The 27,246-nt window shown below is 41.5% G+C and overlaps 1 protein-coding gene across 8 annotated transcripts in view; it reads left to right on the top strand.

The window, feature by feature from the left end:
• Window positions 1-364: 364 nt before the first annotated feature.
• Window positions 365-27,246, top strand: part of magi1b (membrane associated guanylate kinase, WW and PDZ domain containing 1b) — a 180,342-nt gene continuing 153,460 nt past the window's right edge. For 7 of the 8 annotated variants that reach the window (XM_054751557.2, XM_054751539.2, XM_054751550.2 and 4 more), the window contains exon 1: window positions 365-1,175. In XM_054751557.2, the coding sequence (XP_054607532.2) occupies window positions 878-1,175 (298 nt within the window). In that variant the 5' untranslated portion in view covers window positions 365-877. Of the gene's footprint in view, window positions 1,176-23,912; window positions 24,019-27,246 lie in introns of those variants that run through there. The other variant, XM_054751558.2, reaches the window with a different exon arrangement.

Here is a 27,246-nt window from a genome sequence, read left to right as displayed (position 1 = left end):
AAACTGTACAAATAGCAACAGTGCATTATACTATAGAGCCGATTGTATATCTTTCCAAATACAATGGTGGTTTCCAAAGCCTGGGTCGGGACCCCACTGTGGGCCAAAAAAAACCCCACTGACTCTGGGATCCTGCATCATCTCAAATAAACCACAAACACTAAACATGGAAACAACAGTTATACAGATGCCATTAGAATAAACCCAGTTATTTATGAAGATTTTAAACATTATTTGAAAATTTGATTAGCAAATTTTGAAGGTTCTAAAAAGAAAAGTTTGTAAACTAATGTGAGTTTAAACATGTATGTACAGTCTATGGTTTAAACAGAGTTAGAATTTCCTACATCACCTGAACGCAACACCACGGCCGGAGCCCAGAGAGAATAAAGATTGAGCCCAACACCGAAACGTACCTGTCCGGAGGAGTCCAGCGCCTTTCCCGTCACCGGATCAGTCAGCAGCCTGACGCTGACCGGAAATAGCGCCGTCGCTGTCAACTCGATCAAAGAAACCCAGTTAAAGTGAGTTTTTTGGGGGGAAGATTTAACAAGTGGACGCGCTTCGCCAGTGGAACAGTGGAAGACATAAGATGACAACAACATTAAAGGAGGATTAAACTGCGGGATTGTTAGGGAAATGATCAGGACAGGGTCAACACAGCGAGGGACAACTTCAAAGCCTTCAGGTATGGCTTGATTTGTCAGCCAGGTGGGACACTACTGTCGCGGGCACTCATGTTTCTGTGCAAGAGAAGGAAAGTTTGCTGCGCTTCACTCGGATACAAGTGGATTATTTAGCGAGGAGCGCCTCTGCTGTGACTGTTCCGTCTGTTGGAGCCCTGCTTGCTTCGGTATCGGCTCACAAACTGTTCACCATGCCCAAAGTCGTGCAAAAGAAGAGCCACTGGACCTCCAGAGTGAACGAGGTCTCCGTGTGTAAAGATGCCCGCGGAGACCTGAACGTGTCTCTGCGCGGCGGTGCGGAGTACGGGCAGTTCGCCTACATCGACCACATTAACGAGGACCTCGTGGTTTACCAGTATGGGAAATCAAACCAAGGGGAACTTCTGCTGGAGGTGGAGAGCCTCTCGATTTCAGGATTACCTTTGTACGACGTCCAGACCTTGATCAGCAATTGCAAAAGTCCAGTGAGGTTGAAAACTGTGAGGCCAGGTAAGTCCAGGAGGAGGAGGTGGCGCACACAGAACTCCCTTTTACCTTTTGTTTTTTTTAGTGTTGATTTTTTATTGACTAAGTGAAAAGAGTAAAACTATGTCCCATTAATGTATTTATTACAATGTTCATTTCGGCTAATTCAAAACACTCATACACACAAAATTAAGCTAAACAGAAACTTTTCTTTACTTGTAAACGCAACTCTAGTTCCATAACAATAAGAGCTTCCAGGTGAATAAAGTCCGTATAGCCTTAGAACACGTCCACTAATCATAGCTACAGTTTCACATTAGGGATAACCACCTGTACAGTCAAGGGACTGAGAGAAAGGACCTCTTTATTAGTTAAAAAAATACCTTTTGTTCTGTTCTTCCCTACTTATTTTAAATGATGGACATTAGCTTGAATGTTGTGCACGTCTGAGGTATTACACACTTGAAGAACAATAGATACACCAGGGGCGTTTCCAGGAAGTTCTCCATGGGGTGTCCACTGATATTCTTGGGATGGGCCACTAAAGTCAAGCAATATCTGCATTTCTGGAGTAGTATAGTGTAGTCGTGTATAGGCTACCTAGAGACAATTTTGCATTTTTTAAATTCTTTGCAAAATATAGGACGAAAAATGACAGAAATGTAAAAAATAAACAAAACATTTTTCTACATATTTTTTAAAATATATAAAGCCCCACTTGGACACCACTGTTTACAATTAGCACCTGAAATAATTATCCTGAGATGTCTTGACTTTTAAAGGTTTTTGATTCTTAAATCCAGTTGGGATGCCTAAGGTGAAACCCATACGAGAAGCTGAACATACACGTTTCAAATAGCCAGACACATCTTTAGTATGTTCTTGCTGTTGTAGATCCAGAGTTTAGTTTATAAACTGCATTTTTTTGGTTCTTTTTTAAAACACAGAAAAGGTTTCTTTTTTTTTTACCTTGCTGACAGTTTCGTTTACCGACTGTAAACTTCCTCAGAGCTGACGCTGATGGAAGTTTACAACCGGTAAACGAAACTGTCAGCAAGGTAAAAAAGAAACCTTTTCTGTGTTTTTAAAACGAACCAAAAATGCAGCCAGACACATCATCTGTAATGAATGCACTGACTACAAACTGGCCTCTCCCCTTTGTAAACATGGTTTACGACATGGTGCCTCCTGAAGCAGACCTGACTGACAGCCTTTCTTTACCATCAAACAAGAATGGGAACATCAGGCTCCCAGCAGAAAAGACAAACATCAGGCCAGTACGATTGGTCTGGTTAGTTCATGGTCAACCTAATTCAGCAGGACAGGGGAGTTTGACACTGAGCCAGTGTGACAGGATTCCAGTGTGGCAACACAGACTGCTGAAAGGATGCTCAGAGCCAGCCTGAACCACGCTAACTTCCTACAAAGCTGGATAAAATCGAGGGAGTAACCATTATTCAAGGACACTTGCTCATATTTATAAACTGTGAATGCTGGCAGCAGTATTTGCTGGACCATCAGGCATCCCTTGATTTAAAGATGACATTAGGATGTCAACTGATGTTATAAAATAATTTTAAGGGATAGAAGAACAACTCGGTTAATGTTTTTTTGGCCTGCTGCCAACGCCAGCAATCTTTGCCACAGCTACATCAGTCTAACTGATTTGCAGTAGTGCCGGGGCTTTAGCGTGACCTGGAGTTCTCAAGTTAAACAAAGACTACACTGGCTGATGATATCTCTTCCTCTCTTAAGTGTACACTCCACCTCCCTCTACTCCCCCACTCTTCCAGATATGGGCTAACATCAGAATTTAACCATGGGCCCTATCAAATAAAAATGTTCAAAGCCTAGTCTTAAAAGTAGAAAAGGTGTCTGCCTCAAAGACTAAAGCTGGGAGTTGGTTCCACAAGAGAGGAGCCTGATAGCTAAAAGATCTGCCTCCCATACTATTTTTAGATATTCTAAGAACCACCAGTAAACCTGCAGTCTGAGAGTGAAGTGCTCTGTTATGAACATGAGGAACAATCAGATCACTGATGTATGATAGAGCTTGATTATCATGAGCTTTATATGTGAGGAGGAGGATCTTAAAATCTATTCTGAATTTAACAGGTAGCCAATGTAGGGAAGCTAAGACAGGAGATATATGATCTCTCTTTTTAATTCTCATCAGAACTCTAGCTGCAGCATTTTGGACAAGCTGAACACTTTTATCTACATTCTGTGGACTTCTTGATAGTAATGAATTACAGTCATCCAGTCTTGAGGTAATAAATGCATGAAATTCCAGCTGTCACTTTTATCAGTGGTTAATATTGACTTTGTTTAGAATAAATGTCCCTTAATCTCATACAATGTGGCATTTAGATGGATGCAAAATAGGCCTGAACATAAATCTGTTTCTCTCACCACGCCTTCTCTGTCATGTCGAAGTGACTGCTGCTGGAGAGGCTTTTATTAGAGACTTTCTGGACAACAAGAAAAATAGACATCGACAGTCATCAATGCCAGCCAGACTAGAGGGGGAGGAGACTGTCAGTCATTATCAATCTGTAAAGCCCCACGCAAAATGTCCCAAACACTGGAAGGTGTAGAGTAGGAAGGCTTTAAGCTAGGAAATGTCTATTTGAAAATCTGTTTAACTAAAAACAGAACATCATCAGAATAATATGAACTGTTGACCAAACCAGGGCAGAGATGGGAATCCAGAAAACACGCTAATAAATGCTAGCCTGGCAAGCCATCCTATACAGGTCCTTCTCAAAAAATTAGCATATAGTGATAAAGTTCATTATTGTCTGTAATGTACTGATAAACATTAGACTTTCATATATATTAGATTCATTACACACAACTGAAGTAGTTCAAGCCTTTTATTGTTTCTAATATTGATGATTGTGGCATACAGCTCATGAAAACCCAAAATTCCTATCTAAAAAAATTAGCATATTTCATCCGACCAATAAAAGAAAAGTGTTTTAATACAAAAAAAGTCAACCTTCAAATAATTATGTTCAGTCATGCACACAATACTTGGTCGGGAATCCTTTGGCAGAAATGACTGCTTCAATGCGGCGTGGCATGGAGGCAATCAGCCTGTGGCACTGCTGAGGTGTTATGGAGGCCCAGGATGCTTCGATAGCAGCCTTAAGCTCATCCAGAGTGTTGGGTCTTGTGTCTCAACTTTCTCTTAACAATATCCCACAGATTTTCTATGGGTTCCAGGTCAGGAGAGTTGACAGGCCAATTGAGCACAGTAATACCATGGTCAGTAAACCATTTACCAGTGGTTTTGGCACTGTGAGCAGGTGCTAGGTCGTGCTGAAAAATGAAATCTTCATCTCCATAATGCTTTTCAACAGATGGAAGCATGCAGTGCTCCAAAATCTCCTGATAGCTAGCTGCATTGACTCCGCCCTTGATAGAACACAGTGGACCAACACAAGCAGCTGGCATGGCACCCCAGACCATCACTGACTGGGTACTTGACACTGGACTTCAGGCATTTTGGCATTTCCCTCTGCCCAGTCTTCCTCCAGACTCTGGCACCTTGATTTCCGAATGACATGCACAATTTGCTTTCATCCGAAAAAAGTACTTTGGACCACTGAGCAACAGTCCAGTGATGCTTCTCTGTAGCCCAGGTCAGGTGCTTCTGCGGCTGTTTCTGGTTCAAAAGTGGCTTGACCTGGGGAATGCGGCACCTGTAGCCCATTTCCTGCACAAACCTGTACACGGTGGCTCTGGATGTTTCTACTCCAGACTCAGTCCACTGCTTCCACAGGTCCCCCAAGGTTTGGAATCAGTTCTTTTTTTTTTTTTTTATTTTTTTATTATCTTTATTTCATTAAAAAAAAAATAACACAACAGATATTAAACAATATTCATGAAAACACAATATATATTTGAATGAAAGGGAGCAGATAGAAGAAAAATCTTATTATTTCTGCCCCCTTTTTAAACTTAAATATCAATTTATATTTGTGCAGTCCCTCACCAGTTCTTTCAGTCCCGTAACTGTTCACATTTGTTAATTATTATGTCCACATCAATTGTCCGTTGTCATATCCACTCAACACACGTGATTTAATGTGTAGACTGAACACTTTTAGAGTTCTTGACTCTTTCCATTCTCTGTCCAGGCAATTCCACAACTTCACACTAGGGCTGCAACAACGAATCGATAAATTCGATGAAAATCGATTACTAAAAGCGTTGGCAACGAATTGCGTCATCGATTCGTTGTGTCGCACAACTCTTCCAAAAGCGCCCCCCCTTCCCACCCGCCGTTGCGCGCAGACCAGAGCAAGTCAGATCAGCGCGAGGGAGAGCCGGCAGATCAGCGCGAGGGAGAGCCGCAGATCAGCGCGAGGGAGAGCCGCAGATCAGCGCGAGGGAGAGCCGGCAGATCAGCGCGAGGGAGAGCCGGCAGATCAGCGCGAGGGAGAGCCGCAGATCAGCGCGAGGGAGAGCCGCAGATCAGCGCGAGGGAGAGCCGGCAGATCAGCGCAAGGGAGAGCCGGCAGATCAGCGCGAGGGAGAGCCGCAGATCAGCGTGGAGAGCCGGTAGCGGCAGATCAGCGCGAGGGAGAGCCGGCAGACTTGCGCTGCTGCGAACCGGTTCCGCATTGTTGCACAGCGATCCAGGCAGCTGCTTCCAGCGCACGGTCCATTCTCAAAGTGGCGTAACCAAAAATCTATAATTAGCACACGATCGTTCATGTCCGCACATGTTCTCTATTTTCTGTCTTATTTGTGCCTGAAGCTCGCTACTGCGGAGCTCATCACCTGTGCTGTGGTGATGTCACCTCACGCAGCATCGAAAACGCGCTCTGCGCTTTTCGGTCAGGAGATCCCTTTGATCTGCTCAAAAGTAACTGATGAGGTGAAAAGGTAAGAATCCAGGCAACAGATTTTCTGGAGAATTAAGAGGAGATGCAGGAAGATGAGAGACAGACAGGACAGGAAAATAGTTAAATAAAAACAAGAAAACAAAACAAAGTGTTGAAAAGTAAAATGTAGGTAGAGTTATCACCACTACACGTTTTTACCAGTAAAAAACAATAAGTTATACACATGTCATATTTATCCAACTGATCCAACAGTTGGATCAGATGGCAAGGGAACATGCCGCGTAGACCTGGCAGACCCAAACACATAGTGAGGGTCTGCTGGGAACGCCTGGCAGAAGAACCTGTCAAGACGGTCTTCAACTCCCACCTCCGGCAGAGCTTTGACCACGTCCCGAGAGCAGTGGGGGACATTGAGTCCGAGTGGGCCTTGTTCCACTCTGCGATTGTCGAGGCGGCTGTTGCTAGCTGTGGTCGTAAGGTGGCCGGTGCCAGTCGTGGTGGCAACCCCCGTACCCGCTGGTGGACACCAGAGGTTCGGGGAGCCGTCAGGCTGAAGAAGGAGGCCTACAGGGCGTGGCTGGTCTGTGGGTCTCCGGAGGCAGCAGACAGGTACCGGATAGCCAAGCGGGGTGCAGCAGTGGCAGTTGCCGAGGCAAAATCTCGGGCGTGGGAGGAGTTTGGTGAGGCCATGGAGAAAGACTATCGATCGGCTCCAAAGAGGTTCTGGCAAACTGTCCGGCGCCTCGGGAGAGGAAGGCAGCAACTCGCTCACACTGTTTACAGTGGGGATGGGGAGCTGCTGACGTCAACTGAGGCTATAGTCGGACGGTGGAAGGAATACTTTGAGGAGCTCCTCAATCCCACCAATGCGCATTCCGAGGAGGAACCAGAGCTGGGAGGCCTGGGGATGGACTGTCCGATCTCGGGGGCAGAAGTTGCTGAGGTAGTCAAACAACTACACAGCGGCGGAGCCCCGGGGGCGGATGAGGTTCGTCCTGGGTATCTCAAGGCTATGGATGTTGTAGGGCTGTCATGGTTGACACGTCTCTGCAACATTGCGTGGTCATCGGGGGCAGTTCCTAGGGAGTGGCAGACTGGGGTGGTGGTCCCCATCTTTAAGAAGGGTGACCTGAGGGTGTGTTCCAACTATAGGGGGATCACACTCCTCAGCCTCCCTGGAAAGGTCTACGCCAAGGTACTGGAGAGGAGGGTCCGATCGATAGTTGAATCTCAGATAGAGGAGGAGCAATGTGGTTTTCGTCCTGGCCGTGGAACTGTGGACCAGCTCTATACCCTTGCAAGGGTGATGGAGGGGGCATGGGAGTTTGCCCAACCAATCCACATGTGCTTTGTGGATTTGGAGAAGGCTTATGACCGTGTACCCAGGGGCACCCTGTGGGGGACGCTCCAGGAGTATGGGGTGGGTGGCTTTCTGTTAAGGGCCATTCAGTCCCTTTACCAGAGGAGCGTGAGTTTGGTCCGCATAGCCGGTAGTAAGTCGGACCTGTTCCCAGTGAGGGTTGGACTCCGCCAGGGCTGCCCTTTGTCACCGGTTCTGTTCATCACTTTTATGGACAGAATTTCTAGACGCAGCCGTGGTGTGGAGTGTGTCGAGTTTGGTGGCAGGAGAATCTCGTCTCTGCTTTTTGCGGATGATGTGGTCCTCCTAGCTTCATCCAGCTCTGACCTTCAGCTCTTGCTGGGTAGGTTCGCGGCCGAATGTGAAGCGGCTGGGATGAGGATCAGCACCTCCAAATCTGAGACCATGGTTCTCGACCGGAAAAGGGTGGCTTGCCACCTCCGGGTCGGGGGAGAGGTCATACCTCAAGTGGAGGAGTTTAAGTATCTCGGGGTCTTGTTCACGAGTGAGGGTAGGAGGGATCGGGAGATCGACAGGCGGATTGGTTCGGCGTCTGCAGTGATGCGGACGCTGAGCCGATCTGTCGTGGGGAAGAAGGAGCTGAGCCAGAAAGCCAGGCTCTCGATTTACCGGTCGATCTACGCCCCAATCCTCACCTATGGTCATGAGCTTTGGGTAATGACTGAAAGAACGAGATCGCGGATACAAGCGGCCGAAATGAGTTTCCTCCGTAGGGTGGCCGGGCTCAGCCTTAGAGATAGGGTGAGGAGCTCGGACATTCGGGAGGGACTCGGAGTAGAACCGCTGCTCCTCCGGATCGAAAGGAGCCAGTTGAGGTGGTTTGGGCATCTGGTTAGGATGCCTCCTGGACACCTCCCCGGGGAGGTGTTTCGGGCATGTCCTGCCGGCAGAAGGCCCCCGGGTCGACCCAGGACACGTTGGAGAGGTTACATCTCCAATCTGGTCCGGGAACGCCTTGGGGTCCTGCCGGAGGAGCTGGTGGACAAGGCCGGGGAGAGGACGGCCTGGAGCTCCCTAGTTGGGATGCTGCCCCCGCGACCCGGACCCGGATAAGCGGAGGAAGACGAGACGAGAGACATGTCATATTTATACATCTGATACAATTCAGATCACCTTCAAAACTCAGTCACACACCCAGGGCCGTTTCAAGACATTTTGGGGGCCAAGGCAAAATGCCCCCCCCCCCCAATAACTGGGCTCCCCAGAAGCCTCTGTGTAATTCATGCCCTCTCCAGTAGTGTTAGTTATATGGTGTTTATAAAAGCCCCTCAGACATTACTGACATGTTCTAATATTATCAGATGAAAAACTAAATTATCAGACATGCTGTCTCATCTGCTTCTTTTATAAACTTGCAAAAAGTAACAAAACCATTTGAAAGCCACTATTTGTGGATTCTCTGAAAGTTTCCATGGAGTGTGTGACAACTTATTGTTTCATTGATCCTATCGTCTAATCTCACAGCTGAAACAAGCATCCTTGATAATCTGTGCACAGGAAGCTTACCGATGCTGTAGTAAAACAAAAGGTATAATAATTTATTATTAATAAAACCTTGTTGCAGCACTAAAGCAGAAAAATTAGATTTTGCATTAAATATGCAAAATATTTACATATGAATTGTTTTAGAGCCCTTTAATTGGCAGAATCTGATATTAATTTAGTTCTTACAAAAAATGGGTCCCAACGTGGTTTGTGTGGCGTTGCCATAGAGTGACGTCATAGGCACAGATCCCCTGTCCTCTTGTTTGGAAATGGAAATATGATCACCCTACATTAAACAAACTGTCCACCCGGGCTTTTGCACTGCACAGAGACGCTTCGCTGCCTACGACTGAACGTCAGTTGAGAGTCAGTCTCATGCAGACTGACCAATGAAGAGAGGGCCTCAAGTTAAGACCCTCTCCTCATTGGTCAGTCCACACGAGGTGGGTCAAAGGTTACTCTGGGCGGGTTACGTGTTGTCAGGCATTCAAGTATTGAGTATATTTACTGCATTTTACAGTAAAATATTCTGTATGTGACCACATTATGGTGATCCTTGGGTCGTGATGATGGAGCCCTTGAATATTGTTGCCCAGGGTACAACAAAGTGTTAATCTGGCCCTGGTTCCGCCGTCACATTCCCGCAGAAACTGGTTGATCACACCGGGGCCAGACTACTAGCATGTGGTTTTACAACCACAATGTCCTTAGAAGCAAAAACGCTTTTAAAAGGGAGGGAGGAGTCCTAACTGTTGCTGCAGGCGTGTTGTGTGAGAGTGCAGTTATATACTGGTTAATATATTTTTGGGTTCAGTTGCTTTCATGTGGCCTAATGTGAGTCTATTTGGGATCATTGGAATGATCAGCAGCATTTCTTGATGTGACTTTATGGCAGTTGCCCAGGGCATCATCGCAAGGAGGATGGCATTCATTTACTTTTGTTTTATTTGGTATTTTTTCAGTCATTTTTGGAAATAGTGATCAATTTTGATTAATTCACAGCCTATGTTTAATTACATTTAAAATAAATGTCAACAGATGAGATCAAACAAAACAGATGAGGATTGCCCTTAAGTTGTTTAACTTGGACCAAGCATTTTAGGCCACAGATAGATGTAGCTTAGGGTCTCTGTCTGTACACCTTATAAGACAATTTAGGTGATGGCATGTTGTTTTTCTGCTATTGAACTGTTTTCTAATAATGTTGTGTTAAATAAAGTGAAGGAAGGAGAGAAATAACGTTTCCCTAGCAGTTTTTAAAAATTTCCCCATGTAATCCGATTAATCGATTAATCGTGTCGAGACCCCATCCGATTAATCGATTATCCAAATAATCGTTTGTTGCAGCCCTACTTCACACCATTCACAGATATGCTCATTTCCTTCATTCTTGTTCTAAATCTAGGTTTTTTGAAGATTTTAAATCCCTTCAACGAATAACTGCTATCTCTCTTTTCAAATATATGCTGAATATTCTTTGGCAATGTACCTTTATTTGCTTTATACATTATATGCAATATTCTCCAGTTGACCAAATCATGAAATTTAATTACTTTATATTTTATAAATAATGGGTTAGATGGAGCTGTACTATGAGTGTTGTCTATAATTCTCATTGCTCTTTTCTGCAAAACAAACAAAGGTTGTGTATACGTTCTATATGCAGTTCCCCAGATTTCTACACAATAATTTAAGTATGGCAGAATCAGTGCATTGTATAGTAATAACAATCCTTCACTATTTAGTTAAAACTTTACGCTATATAATACTGCAATGGCTTTGGCCACTTTACCTTTTATATAGCCTATATGTGATTTCCAGCTTAGAGCTTCATCAATCATTACTCCCAAAAATTTGATTTCTTTTACCCTTTGAATTTCCGTGTTATCTATTTCTAATATTACGTCTATATTTTCTTTATCATTAAATAGAATGAAATTAGTTTTTTAAGATTAAGTGTTAATTTATTTATATCAAACCAGTTTTTAACTTTTATCAGTTCAATATTTATCACGAGTTACTTCATTTATATCAGACCCTGAATAAAACAATGTTGTATCATCTGCAAACAAAACAGAACCTAGTTTGTCAGACACATTTACCAAATCATTGATATACAGGTTGAACAATTTTGGTCCAAGGACTGACCCTTGTGGCACTCCATAAGCAATATTTCGTAGCTCTGATGTAATGCCATTTATCTGAACATATTGCTTTCTGTTATCTAAATAACTTCTAACCCATTGATGAGCAACCCCTCGTATTCCATACTGATATAATTTTTGCAGTAACCTTGAATGATCGATAACGTCAAATGATTTATTTAAGTCAATAAAAACACTAATAAAGTATTCTCTATTGTCTATTGCTTCAGATATTTTCTCTGTTAAATCCATTATTGCCATTGTTGTTGAATGTTGGGTCCTGAATCCATACTGTTCATTATGTAAAATCATTTTTTTTTCAATAAATTTATCCAACCGTGATGCAAAGACTTTTTCTAGTATTTTGGAAAACTGTGGAAGTAGTGACACTGGCCTATAATTTGTGAAATTATGTTTATCACCATTCTTAAACAGTGGAACCACTTTTGCTATTTTCATAGCATCAGGGAAGACTCCAGTAGAAAGTGACAAATTACATATAAAAGTAAAAGGATCAATAACAGATTCTATTATGGTCTTTACAGTCATCATGTCCAAATCCTCACAATCAGTTGATCTCTTATTTCCACAGTTTTTTACAATTTCTCGTATTTCCTCTTTTTCTACTTTGCAAAGGAAAATACTACTGACATTATTTACTACTGTATTCAAATTGTCTTGAATACAGTATCTTGAAATGCAGAATTGGGAGGAAGTATATGTAAGGGATGTCAACACTGCATATAAGTCCTTCATGAAAAAATTGATGAAATTATATAATAATAACTGTAAATTATTCAAAAGTTGTGGTAAAAGGGTAGATCAACCATGGATGACTAAAGCAATAAGAAATGCATGTGCAAAAAAAACCCAGCTGTATAGGAATTTTTTAAAATCACAGACAAGAGTAACAGAAGACCGATATAAAAAATATAAAAATAAATTAATAGCAATAATTAGGAAAAGGAAAAAAGATTATTATGGTGAATTATTGGAAAAGAATAAGGCTAATACAAAGGCTACATGGGGAATAATAAATAGTGTGACGAACACAAATAAAACTACATCTAAGGTACCAAATTACTTTGTCAAGGACAATGTAGACATTTATGATGTAAAAGAAATCTCTAATGAATTCAATGATTTTTTTGTAAATGTAAAGAGGGGTTTGACGGGTCATGACACTTCTCCACAATCTTCCTCAGGGTCCGGTCACCTCTTCTCGTTGTGCAGCGTTTTCTGCCACACTTTTTCCTTCCCACATACTTCCCACTGAGGTGCCTTGATACAGCACTCTGGGAACAGCCTATTCGTTCAGAAATTTATTTCTGTGTCTTACCCTGTTGCTTGAGGGTGTCAATGATGGCCTTCTGGACAGCAGTCAGGTCGGCAGTCTTACCCATGGTTGCGGTTTTGAGAAGTGAACCAGACTGGGAGTTTTTAAAAGCCTCAGGAATCTTTTGCAGGCGTTTAGAGTTAATTAGTTGATTCAGATGATTAGGTTAATAGCTTGTTTAGAGAACCTTTTCATGATATGCAAATTTTTTGAGATAGGAATTTTGGGTTTTCATGAGCTCTATGCCAAAATCATCAACATTAGAAACAATAAAAGGCTTGAACTACTTCAGTTGTGTGTAATGAATCTAATATATATGAAAGTATAATGTTTATCAGTACATTACAGACAATAATGAACTTTATCACAATATGCAAATTTTTTAAAGAAGGACCTGCATATGTACATTTATACTCTGGCCATGAGCCATTGAGACTGTCATGGGGCAGAATCTACAGTTGTCCAGAATCTACAGTTGTCCTTCAACTGTCTCTGCACACAGTTGGAACACACTTGGACCAATCAAAGCATTGAACAATGCAACTAGGGCGGCACAGTATATCGCAAATGTATTGTCATCGCGATATCAGCATGCACAATATGCATATCGCAAAGAACAGAAAAAAATCACAATGAATGGGATGCTCAAATGTTTGCTACACATAATGCACTCTGTCAGTCAAACGGAAGCTTGGCATTTTTTAAAAAATCAAATAGAGCTCTTTACCCATTTGGCCCATTGGGTGGGTTCTCATAGGTTAGATGTCCGCCCCCTAGGCGAATGGCACTCAATTTGGATGGTTAGCAAAAACCTGAGTTAGCTTTGTTCTGCACTTCCTGCTGATTCTGCTTTTCCAAGGATCCCCTGATTGCCTTTTCTTGTTCATTTTCTTTTCCACTTTCCTCACATTGTTTTCTTTTCTCATTTTTAAAGTTTTTGTCATTTTAAAATTTCTTATTTTTTGATTGTTTTTGTTCCAGAGTAAAGTTTTTTTTATTTATTGCAAGTTGTATTGCCAATGCCATCACAATATTCAATGTTATCACATATTTCAGTTTTTCCTTGCATCGTGCAGCCCTTAATGCAATATATTATTTTCTAAGAAATTCGGTCAACGGGGCAGTCCGCCATACCATGTTGAAAAAGATGCAAATACTTTTTCTAAATAAATGACTTAAGTACCTCTATCTGCTCATGTCTCAAAGAAAAGCCCAACGGTGTTTCTCAATGCCAAGTAACCTCGCTTTGATGTCCTGGTTCTGACCGGTTTCCTAGGAGACGCGTCATCAGGAACAAGAACTGGATTATTGGCAACCCGTACATAATAGACATGCCACCATTACATGTTAGCAGCAGAAATTAAATGTTATTATCATTTCCAATACAAATGCATGTTAATGAAATGCATTATATTTTACTGGATATATTTATGTGTTATTTTGACTAACATGAGTGTTGTTAATGCAAGTGTAAAATGTTACTGAAATGTAGGTCAAATATTTAAAAATATTTTTAACTATAAATATCAGATGGGAAAAAGTGAACTAAACACCAATCTAATGCATTAATTGAGCCTTTTATGATATTTTGCCTTTTAAAAAAGTGAGGCAGTTGAATGCACAGAGTATTCATGTGCTGGCGCATGGTCAGGATGGTACCACCTCTGCCTCAGTTTGAGCCAGGAAAAACCCTGAGAGCTGATGCCATCGTTGTAGTTTACGGCTACAAAATCCCCCTCCTGTGACAATCTGCGTGCACCTCAATTTTTTCGTTTCATGTTTTTATTTTTTAAATTTAATTTCGCTGTATAGTTGTCGAGTTTATAGTTATGGCCTCATCTTTTGTGGTATCAGCAATCCTTGTTAATGGCTCTTGTGTCTGTGTAAAAGTATTTCTGTTAGTTATATTCATTTATGTGTATCAGCTCTTTAAAACGTGCAGCAAAACTCATACATTGTTTTCTCCTTCAGCATGTAAACAGGAAACTGTCCTACCAATGAAGCATTTTTGTCTCACCCCTCCCATTTCCTTATAGTGTGTAACAATAGTAGGAAACTCTGTCCTCAGTTTGGAATAATCACTAGTCTCAAGAGGTCCCTGCTCTTTTTCTTTCTTTTTGTGCCTCTTTCTTTTCCAGAACCCATCTGGGAATGCCGAGTGTCACAGCCATGTGCAACGTCACATGATAAGATTCCATTTCAAGTTTTTAATAATTCACGCTGTCTGGGAATTTCCCTCCCTAATCAGTCCTAATTGGAAAAATATGCTTGGCAACAACGACCATCTGTAAAATCGGAGTGACCTAATTTTACACACGGCTCGTGCCATTTTCCCACTTTAATCAAGCAAGAAGAGATGAGGGTGTCTTGGCTTCCTGAGGTTCACAAAGTCCCCGCTGCAGCTGACTGCCAGCTGTTTAAAGAAACATGTTTAACGATGTTATGTCAGGACTTTCTGACCCGCAAACACGCGTTCGGGCCTTCAAACACACAAAAACACGGGAACGGTTGTCGTCTGAGCTGATAAGAGTTTTGGTTTTGCAGAGCTTGTTTTTTGTCTAGAGTATTGATGGAAAAAGAACACACTGTCACGCCGGAGGAAACACACCCTTGACCCGAGCATAAGCTGATCACTTCAGTATAAATAAGTCAGCTACAAAATATATGCTTTATGTAATTTGGACATAAACAAAGACATGCAGAATTATCCCATCCTAAAAATGAAAATTGTTTGACTGTGACTCAAAGTGGATACATTTACAGTGAACGTGCACTCCAGTCCATCTTGTTGGAGATTTTCCCCCAAACTTCTGTAGTCTGAATAAAGTACTTTTATTTACGTTATTATGTGCAGATGCATATATGAGAGACTGAGATCACATTTGTTTCATTTATTTTTTTGGAATTAGTGCACATATTGTTTTTTTAACTAGTGATGCACTGATGTGAAATTTTTGGGCCAACACGATAATCGATATTAATATCACTGTTATAGCCGATAACCGATTTTTGCCGATACCTATATACTGACATTAATGCTTTTTAAGTCAGCAGATTTTGTATAAAATGAAAATGTTTAAAGCTGAATTTATGTTATTATATACACACACAACACACATTTATGCTTCTGAGATGATCACAATCACTGTCACATGACTAAACAAAAACACATCACCCCCTGAAACAGATAAACAAACGGAAACGAGGAGGAAAAATATTGGTTGTTAATATCGGCCCAGTTTAATTTATTGTACCGATACTGATACGTTAAAAAATGACTAACATCGGCTGATACCGATATTGATGCCCGTATTTTGTGCACCCCCAATTTGAACCATTTATTGTGCAACTTGGTTACTTTACTTGGTAAAGCACTACATTTAGTCCCCATATCTTGTTTAAGCATACTGAATAGAGAAACCATTTTTACTCAATATTTTTGAAAATGATCTGTCCTAGAATAATAAAACTCTAGAATTAAAAATCCTGACGGATCTATGTCACACTGTCACTTAACTTCCATCTTGGCTCGCGACGGGGATGGCTGTTGTTTTAGCGTCCAGGAAACTGCAGAGAATGCCCCGGCTAGAAGAAGCTAACGTTAGCATTAGCAACTCCACCACACAGCAAAACTCCTTCAGGCTTGTGTTATTTGTGGGGATAAAACATCAACGTTGCAGAGCAAACAGAGTTGGTGGTAGAGTCACATTGCTGTTAGCCAATCAGAGAGGTGATGTCCAAATATCAGGAAATAAGACTCCAGATTCTGTTGTCTGAAGCTGCTTTCTCCTCTGGCTAAATTCGCTGTGCTGAAACAGGTGCACCGGAGCTGGTTTTCCCCAGATTACGACTTACCCCTTCTTTCCACCGGAGCCGTCAGCAGCACGTTACTGCAGCAGCACGTCATAGCTGCTGATAGGAACCGTTGTGGTCAACAGAACCTTTTCCACCGGAGCCGTCAGCAGCCGTCAGCAGCGTGAGTTGGCCGCGTCTCAGGAGCAGCATGTTGCGGCCCTTCTATTTTCTACGCATGACGCCTCTGAAACGGGTCAAGTTCGACATTTTTGGGGAAGGAAAGACAGAAAATCGGACGTGGAAACGGAGCGAAGCTCCCGAGATTTTCAGAATAAAGAAACGTACTGCCTTTCGGTTGCTTTACTTAAAAAAAAAAGTTACTAACTGTGCGGCCCCGTGAGAAGTTATCACCTAGCTAGCGGTCTCCTTTGTTTTTCAGGTCCGTATTGGCGATTATAAAACGGACGGAACATAAAACACAAACCTTTTGGGGCCATGTTGTAGTTTTCTCCTGCTTGTTGTTGTGTTTACTGACGAAGTCACTCGTGTGACTTCGTGCTCTGTCGGTGACAGCTGCTCCCCTGCTGCTTCGCGTCTCGTGGGAAGGGCCAAGCAGCAGCTTACGCGAGCAAGACGTGCTGCTGCAGTAACGTGCTGCTGACGGCTCCGGTGGAAAGAAGGGGTAACAAGGCATTCATTCCGACTGGAGAGCACTGCAAAAGTATTAAAATATGAGTGAAAGATCTCTTTAATAAAAACAATATTGAGCAGCAATGTAGCTAACATATATGGGATGTTTGCACGAAAAGTTAAACATTGCTACTTAGGGCTGGGCAAAAAAAAATTGAAATTTTATCATTATTGAAATTTCTGACTAAGGTAATTTTTCCCATGTCATTAAATTTGATAATAAAAAAATGAAAAGAAGTGTGTAGGTTGGCAGCGTTCATGTTCCTTTAAGAAGCTTTACCACCTTGAGTCACGTAAAAATGTGACTCAATGGAATACATGTGACAGCCCCATCTAGTGGACAACTTTTGTTTCTGCGCATACCTGTAGTTATCGCCCAATTATCGTTGTCGAGGTGAAATCCTCAATATATTGTGACACTGATATCAGGCCATATCACTCAGCCCTAGCATAATAGGGATGCCCCCAAATCGAGTAATTTGATTTCAAATATCTGCTGATGCTGACTCCTGATCCAATACTTCTGCATTGCATTAAATAGAAAGGAAAAAAAGGACTATATATCCAAGTTTTCTAGCATTATTCATAAATTTCTTAATCTAGCTGCCAAAATGCATCACTCTTTTAGGAAGTACAATATGTGAAACAATTTTTTTTAAAAGTAGCCTCGACACTCATATTTAAAATCGTTTACTTCCTCAGCATGCAGGTGTCTTACGTGATTCACGTGCTCATGTCACGGTCGGCAGGCTCTTATGGGCACAACACCTGTAGACCTGCATCTGCAAAGCAGTGACAAGGGGGCAACTCATGATTGCCATTGCGGCACACGGGAATTTGGAATATTTTTCTGTTGTGTTCAAAATATCTACCATTTGATGAAGCACATTTTAGATGTAAAATGTGGGTAAATGGTAAAAAAAAGTTTAATTCAGAAAGTAAAAAATGGAGAGAGAAAAATTGAATTTGCAGAAAAAAAGGGCATTTCAAAGGTTTCTAAACAGGTGGTGTTGCATTTAAAGATGTACATTTAGGACTGGTGTTTGTGAGTAAATGGGTAAATTATACGACCATTGTAATGGTCTTTAGGGGATTATAGCACAGAAACCTGCTGATTAAAAAGGTTTCCTTTCTGGCTGTGCAAGATGACACAGTGGTCCAGAGTTCACAGGTTTCCCCAGGCAGAAGGCATGGCGCATGTGTGCGTGTGCAGGTGTGTGTCTTTTATTGAAAAGGGTTTGTGACCTCTCTCAGGCACACCAGAAATGTAAATCTTCTTCATGTTACACCAACTACTGTATCTCTTCCTCAGACAAATCTGGAGTTCCCGTGCAGCAGCTTTGGCAGGATTTACTTCTCATAAATAAATATAAATGATAAATTTCAGGAAGCAGAGCGTATCCTCTCTTCATAAGGTGTTTTGAGTTGCTAACATGCACACGTTTACAGCCCTTGAACTCCAGGCTGTGTGTAGATGTGAGAGTTTTCTGGCAGCGATTTCAGATGGAAGTGTTTATTTCCTCTCTCTCAGCAGGAACCTGGACTGGGCTCCCACCCCGGCCGTTCCGCTACCTTTGTATTATCTGCCAGGAATGTAGCGACCTTATATCCTTCCTTATACCTCGCTCTAGCAATGATCTCAGGGTTGAATTTCAGGGCGTGTATGTTTACATTTGTTTGAATGTGTAAACAGGAAAAAGAGAGAAGTGTGTACAGTACAGTACACATTTAGAATCCTGCCTTCTTTCAGATTAAGCTAGCTCTGCATTTTAGTGCACTGGAAGGACACTTGGTTAGCAACTAAATAGACCATGCAATGGTGGGACACACCACGCACGCACGCACGCACACACACACACACACACACACACGTATGCATTCGTGCACGTCTGCAGTCTCCTTGCTTGTTTACTAAAGAATCATTTTTCTCCCACTAATTAGCCTGAGTGGAGGCTGTTATATCGAGTGTGAATGGGAATTGGTCACACTTGGCACTTGAAGTTACACACACTGTCAGAGCCAAAGAAAGGCCAGCTAATTTACTATAGTGAGTATAGCGGGGAGGTGTGTGTGTGTGTGTGTGCAGGGAGGTGTTTCCCTTTGAAGGTTGCTCCCAGCATGAATCCTCTGAGAAGGATGGAACTTTATCAAACATTCTTGAGCAAAATTCCAAGATCTCTTTACAGCTTCAAAGAATTGTGTAGAGTACTTATAATTAGGCATGGACAATGGTTAATGAGCTTCCAATGAAAAAACCAAGGGTGGGATCCTTTAGGGTCGTCGTAATTGGATTTAATTATGGTTCAGAGTTGTGATCCATTCATTAGAGGGTTATTGATGCATTACTGCAGCCCTCTTAATTTCTGGGTCGCTACTTGGTACTTTAACTTTTTTCTCTGTTATTTGCTCTCTTTAAATAGTCCAGATTTTAAATTCCTCTGTGTTACACAATTAGGGCTGTAGCGAAGCCTCGACGAAGTCGACGGCTCGATTCTAAAAATTTGTCGACGTCAGATCCGGAAGTCGACGCACCGCGCCCACTTGTTGCATCCCCAGGAGTTTGTAAATAGAGGAGGAATCTGCCTGTTTTTCCTCTAGTTCGCCCTCTTCTCCGCCTTCACTAACATCTCCGCCAAATACCGAAGACCCGGAACAACGTCCGTCCACTACTAGATTATTTTCCTGTTTTGCCCGCCTTCGTCTCCCAGCAACGGACAACAACTTCCGGGGTCAGATGCGCTGCTTCGTCTCTACCGCAGATGTAGAACATCACCGGGAGCATTTCTCCCTTCATTAAGGAGCTTCTTTCAGACATGAGGAGAGCTGTTTTGGTGGTAGCAGTCTCTCCTCTGTGCTGGTATGTTTGCTGCTGGGTGTTTTTGGTTTATTTAAACTTGGTAACTTGAACTTAACGTTGGTAAAGCTACTGTTAGCATCTTCGCTAACAGCTTCTTGCGTTGGGATAAGCTGTTACGTTTTGGTTTAGAGTTCATCTTTTTTGTGGTGTAGATCTCCCTTTTATTACATTTAGAGTGTTGTGGGTTTTCGGTTTAGTGTAAAATATCACCTGAGTTTGGTTTAACCCGTAAGACCACTCGCCTCACGCACATAAGTGACCAAAACAAAGCAGCATGGAGACACTCCATCTTCTACCACCTCTCAGGCAGCAGCCTGCACTCCCAAGTTCTACATGTCACCAGAACATAACCAACCAACACAATAAACGCAGTGTTATACAAAATGGAAGGCCTGTAGTGTTTATTCTCTTACAGTAACAATTTATCAATTTTTTTGAGGAATTTATTTGAGATTTTCTGGTTTTTGTTAATTGTGCAATAGAAAAATAATCATTAGATTAATTTTCTAAATAGTCATTAGAATAGTCGACTATTCGATAAAATAATCGTCAGAATAATCGTTTTAAAAATAATCGTTTACCCCCAGCCCTATACACAATGATTGACTATAATACAATGGTTTATATACTATATAATATTATTATATTATATATAATACCATTTAAGGAACATTTAACATTCAAAACTAATTTTAAAAAAGTACAAAACCTTTCAAGTAGTTGTTCTGATGTGTTATGGTTATTTTTGATATTACAGAAAACGGGGACGGCTTGCCATCAAATTTAAAAGCCGTCACTTATTATTTAGGTCTTCATTTTTGCGGTCAGGCGATCTTATTTACAGTGGGACGGCTCGCTGGCTAGTACTATGGTATTTCGGGATGTCTCGATACAACCTTTTCACTTCCGATACAATAACGATATTGCAGCCTTAAGTATTGACCAATACCGCTATCAATGTGATCCGATATCAGCACAAATCATACATACTTTTACCTATTTTGTAGTGTGGAACGTTTGAAATGCTTGCTCAAGTGATATTACTCAATCGGAGAACAAGAGGCAATAACAGAAAGTATGAAAAAAAAGACAATTTTTTTATTTAACCATTGCTTGCAAAAATGTGAGCCTTAACAGACTGCTTATATCGGAGTTTTTTTGATGCAGTCCGATATAATCTGACACAGTGTTTTTGGGCTGATATCGAATTACTTCCAATATTGATATTGGAACAGGACATCCCAAATGGTGTTGGCAAGAATCTGGTTTTACAATATATATCTCAGCACAGCGGAGATGATACAATATATTGCAATTATAAAAGCCAGACGATATTTGAAAATTTAAAGACTGAATTAAATTGTAAAGCTCAGGCCCAACTCTTCCGGTGTTATTGTGAGGTCTTATTCCCTCAGAAGGAAGGCGGGAACAATTGCTGCCACCTAGCAGTCAGAGTTAAAATTGCACCACACAAAAGAGATGCATTTCGTTTTTGCATGTCAATTCTCAATAAAAATAAACACTGCAATATAAATGTCGATTCAGTATCAAAATACAAAATATTAGATTTGTGAAATTCTGGTGATACGATACGTATCACGATACAGAGGAGACGATACAATATATCATGATATATTGCGATACATTGAGCCAGACAGTATTAACATTTCTTGGACTGAATTTATTGTAGGAAAATTCAATAAACAGTCCAAACTGATACTTAACATGTTTAACATGAGGCATTTGAACCATAATAGAGGGATTTACATTTCAGTGGTGGAAACAAAACCCATTGCACACTGCTGTCAACTAGGGGTTGGCGTTTGAAATGTACCAAAAGAAAAGAAAATACACAAAAGTTTGCATGTAATTTCTTTCTAAAATTTGATACATGGCTTTTAAATATCGACCTAATACGCAGGAAAAAATCACGATAAATTGTCATATCGATATTTTCTTACGTCCCTACAAAATGGTATGATATTTGAGTGTATTGATATATTTTCACATCCCTATAAATGAGTTATAATAGCTATTATGCACAAAACATTTCAGAAAGTTATTTTCTCAATGGAGCATTGCTTTGCTAAGGGTGTGCTTCCATTTATTAGCAGAGTTCACTTTCTAAACAACAGCTCTCCCTCTGCATCAGGGTACTAAAATATATTTTCTTATTTCTCTAGAAATTGTACAAATCAGCCAACACGTATGCATTTTGTGATGCACAGCAACCGTGGGGGCAGTCTGCTATCTTCACTGGTGGAGTTTGTCCTTACATAAAGGTTTTTCTATGATTTGCACAGAAGGAAACCAACTTTATTTATTAGCAAACTCTTGTACAAACTGCATGAATACCATTTCCCTCAGAGCTTACTGGTCTTGATGGATATCCTACAAAGCTACCTAGATTTGACCCAGATTTTGTTTTTGTCTCAAGTAAAGTATGGAAAAGCCTGTCATGCCCGCTTTGGATGGTTTTGTGGTCTTTTTGTGCAACAATCTGCATCCAGTGTTTGCATGCTAAACAGGCTGACGTGTCCAAGCCTTTCTGTCGGTTCTGCTGCTGTTAAAATTGGACGAGATGTGGTTATGCCTCAAAGAAGCAAAATGATGAGATTTGTATGACTGTGGGCACTATTAATATGACTGAGACTTGCCCCAGTAGCAAGTCTGTGCTTCATCACAAAAGTGCTGCTTGTTTCTTGTAAATCTGACTGTTTTGAAGTTTGTTTTCTTTCTAAACCAGTAGAGACTGCACTTCTCATTGGTGTGCATGAGCCTAGCCAAGCCACATTTCACTCATATTTCATTTCCTGGGATGCAAAACCATTAAAAGACACTTAGATGTAGTTCACTTTTCATTGTGGGCTTGTTATTGTGCTAGCTGTGGTTGCGCCCTGTAAATTTCTCACTCAGTCTCTTTGAAATATAAACACCCTCTTCACCCAGTCAGCTTCTCATTTTTTCCTTACCTTTAAATAGATTTGGCCCAAGGCCGATGGGTCTGTTTACACAAATCCCATTAAAGTAATGTCTTTGGGAAGCTTTGTTGCACACATTCACATGCACATGCAGACAAAACAAGGGGGATCTGCAGGTTTTGGGAATGGACTCAATCTGATCAAGAGGATTTGGACACAAATCCGTCCGCCGCAGCTAAAAACTCCCAAGACCCCAAACTCTGGTTTAGAATTATGCTGCACAATTCTGTAGTTTTATCTCTTTGCCTGAGTCCCAATCTACTTACTTTTTACTCATCATTTACTCCTTTTTCATTCGGACGTTTCTGCTAAAGAGTTTTGAAGAAGCAAATTGTGGAACTGGTCATTCTACAATAGTTACGGATTGCAGGGTGTGTTGTAGCCCTGAAAGCTGCTTTATGCTGTTTCCAGTCATGGAGAGGAGGTGGGATGGTTCGCAAAAATGGAAAAAGGAATAAATGAGCATGTGCTATGTGACGGCTGGGTCGACCGTTCCGTTTACTTTTTGTTTACATTAAATAGTTTGTTTTAACTGCCCCAAAATGATTTTTCCTTTCAGTTAGGCCGCTTTGTTTTGTACTGAGATTCTGCTCTAATAATTTTTACTTGTCTAAATAATCTCAAACGTACAACACTTGGCCTCACAAAGAACACACGGGCTATCAGATATTCACCGTGGGGCCTGTTTGTAAGTGGAGTCCTGCCATTTAGTAAACTCTAATCTCATCTGAACTGATGAAGTTTCTGTGCCCTCCATTCCCACACCTGATGTAGATGATGGCAGTCAAAACACACAGCAAGTGCTGAGTGCTGTGAACACAGGATCAGAAATATAATGTGGGTTTTTCACAACACATAATGTCATCACAGCTTTCAAAACTTATTCAGTGCAGAGTAAAATACCAGCTTAGTTTATGGACACGCTGGCAGCTTGGATTGTATTGATAAAGCAGCACAAAGTTCAGTGTGTGTGTCGGTCTGATAAGCACACTACTCCTTAAAGGTCAGTACTGCCACAGCTCAAAAACTACTGATAAAATATTTTTACCCCACTTTTCCCCTCTAAATCTGCACAGTCGAGTGAATAAAAGGCACCAGCTTAATGATTGCATCTTAATTAGACGTGCTGAGGCCAATTAGCAAAGACAGAAAAAGGATTGAGTCTTAATTAAAAGGTCTTTTGTGCCTGTTTTTTTTTTTTTTTTTTTTTTACTACTGTTGGCATCTGTCACATTTGTCTAGTGGTAAAAAATGAGGTGTGTGTGTGTGATAGCAAAATCTTCACCTCGCTGTCAGCAGCTTGACCACCTGATTTTCTGTGATTTCCACTGGATTTATGAAGGTAAACCAGTTTTTCTGCTGCCTGGGTGTTAAACGTTGCTGTGAGAAGTGTAAATCTGGTATTATAACTACATGGAAATTTGCACACCTTGACTTTTACACCTTTGTACAGTTATGATAATCCCAGTCTTTAAGGGAGAAGACAGCACACACATTCACCGTGATGCTCTTTTTTTCTCGTGCCTGCTAATCCCTTTCAGAGTAGTTCTTTACTAAAGTGGTGGATATAAGTATCCAGTGCAATATTCTGATGCATTTAAATGATCTGATTTTCTGCATTTTTGTTGTATATAAATATGTTTGTCATGGAAAATGTATCGTGCTGCGGAGGGAGGGGGTTTTCTGCCATTTTTGAGAAGCCCAGTTTGTCGACACAGAGCTCTGATGGGATGTATGAAGAAGTGTCGTCTTCCAGAACAGAAATGGTTACTGAGAGTTAACAAAGCTTTTTTTTAATATAGCAACATTTCACTAAGTCAAGTGATCAGAAGTCAGAAAGACTTTCTGAACGTATGGTTTCCTGATAATGCAAGCACTTACTTCAGCAGGAGGATGTGCTCCTGGTGTAGCCGTGGTTCACCTGCACCAATCTGTGACCCATAGTGGTGCCAGACATGCTTCAAAGCCTCCTTGTGCTATTAGCACCCAAATAGTGAGATGCCTTGAGTATGTCGTCCAGGCCGGTTCTCGGTCGTGGGATGGGTTCTATCGTTGTCTTTCAAACAATCTCCGCATGCTGCTAGACAACGAGCAACATGATGTACTCACCACAAGAATGTCTGCAAACGAGGCAGTCCGTTGTTGAAGAAAACGAAACAACATTATTTTTCAAAAAAAAAAAAAAAAAAGGACATAAATACATCTATCTACTCTTGATTCTAATAAAGCCCAAGTCCAAAAAGTCCTAAATTGATGTTAAACCCCTTCAAACGAGCTGTCGCCATCTTGGTCCACTCTGTTGCATCATCTCGCCCACCAGACGAATAGAGGGCCCTGGTTAGCTCACAAAGCAGATTGTGGTCCAATCACAATGCACTATCAGTTTGAAACCCCTATAGAGAGCTGTGATTGGCCCACCACAATGCTGCTAGGGACTGCAGAGGTTCCAATGAAGTGTTCCTAGACCCAACTTTGCAAAGCAAGAATTTGGTCTAGTTCACTAGGCTAATGTCCTTGTCCTCTTAGCGGTCAAATTCAGCCCTTTCAGACATCAGCATACTGTGACTGCTTCAGCAGTAAGTGATGTGATTGATCAGCACCAAAAATATCTCACAGTAACATTATTAATGTTAAAAGTTTTATTCTGTTGAAGTATATCATAATTTGATCCATTCAGAGGACGGGAACTGCTGTGTGATGTAAAATATGGCATTCAATGACCAGAAGAATGATCAGTCATGTTTTCCGGTGTCAGGAGTTTAGTGAAGGCAATTTTAAAGCAGTGAGATTGGTGCTTATTTTCCTTTGCTTAGCCTGCTTCACAAGCAACTCACTCAAATTTTATTAATGCTGGTTGTTTTGAACAGTCTGCTGATGTAATTTCCTACAGAGTTAAAACCAATCAGCGTAAGTTAACCAAAAATTCTGCTCAGCAACTCCACCTACCCCTGATTGCTGTTCTCAGAAAGCTCCTGAAAACGGCCGTTGGGCCGGCCTGGTCAAGTAGAGACATTGTGGCATGTTGGGAAGTTTTTGTAAATTTACCCTGAAGTTCTGACAGTGAAAATGCACTAAATGTTTCTGGTCTGCACTCGTGAGCGTGACACCACAGAATTTGCCGCCTAGTATGTCCTTGCTGAATATTCATCTCTGCCTCACCTGACACTGTCCAATTGACTGATGGTGTTCAGATTTTTATGTCACCATTTGGTTTTGTGTCCCCATTTTTAAAAAAGCAATCAAAGACTGAAAACATTCAGCAGTTTTAACTAGGGCTGTAGCGAAGCCTCGACGAAGTCGACGGCTCGATTCTAAAAATTTGTCGACGTCAGATCCGGAAGTGGACGCACCGCGCCCACTTGTTGCATCCCCAGGAGTTTGTAAATAGAGGATGAATCTGCCTGTTTTTCCTCTAGTTCGCCCTCTTCTCCGCCTTCACTAACATCTCCGCCAAATACCGAAGACCCGGAACAACGTCCGTCCACTACTAGATTATTTTCCTGTTTTGCCCGCCTTCGTCTCCCAGCAACGGACAACAACTTCCGGGGTCAGATGCGCTGCTTCGTGTCTATCGCAGATGTAGAAAATCACCGGGAGTGCTTCTCCCTTCATTAAGGAGCTTCTTTCAGACATGAGGAGAGCTGTTTTGGTGGTAGCAGTCTCTCCTCCGTGCTGGTCTGTTTGCTGCTGGGTGTTTTTGGTTTATTTAAACTTGGTAACTTGAACTTAATGTTGGTAAAGCTACTGTTAGCATCTTCGCTAACAGCTTCTTGCGTTGGGATAAGCTGTTACGTTTTGGTTTAGAGTTCATCTTTTTTGTGGTGTAGATCTCCCTTTTATTACATTTAGAGTGTTGTGGGTTTTCGGTTTAGTGTAAAATATCACCTGAGTTTGGTTTAACCCGTAAGACCACTCGCCTCACGCACATAAGTGACCAAAACAAAGCAGCATGGAGACACTCCTCTTCTACCACCTCTCAGGCAGCAGCCTGCACTCCCAAGTTCTACATGTCACCAGAACATAACCAACCGCAACACAATAAAAGCAGTGTTATACAAAATGGAAGGCCTGTAGTGTTTATTCTCTTACAGTAAGAATTTATCAATTTTTTTGAGGAATTTATTTGAGATTTTCTGGTTTTTGTTAATTGTGCAATAGAAAAATAATCATTAGATTAATTTTCTAAATAGTCATTAGAATAGTCGACTATTCGATAAAATAATCGTCAGAATAATCGTTTTAAAAATAATCGTTTACCCCCAGCCCTAGTTTTAACTGTGGCCAACTGTTTACAGTCCAGAAGCCAAGTGTTCAGAAATGTGATTTTTTTTCTGCCCTTTTGTAAATCCATCAATGATGTGAGCACTAGACAGGAAATGTTCTCATGAACCAGTGAAAACTCCAATAAGCAAAGTTCTTGAAGGTGTTTGTAGTTGACCATGAGCAGTAGGAGACGATGCGTCAGTCCCTGCCAGGACATGGGTTAGCCTAATCACAGCTTCACATAGACTCTTCACATTTGTCACCATGCCTTGTTTTAACTCTGTCCGCCTCTCTCTGGTTGTCCTGG

This window comes from Nothobranchius furzeri, chromosome 3 (assembly GCF_043380555.1).
Source record: "Nothobranchius furzeri strain GRZ-AD chromosome 3, NfurGRZ-RIMD1, whole genome shotgun sequence".
Lineage (NCBI taxonomy): Eukaryota > Metazoa > Chordata > Actinopteri > Cyprinodontiformes > Nothobranchiidae > Nothobranchius > Nothobranchius furzeri.
Note: the sequence above shows the minus strand (reverse complement) of the source record. Positions and strands in the feature narration are given on the sequence as shown.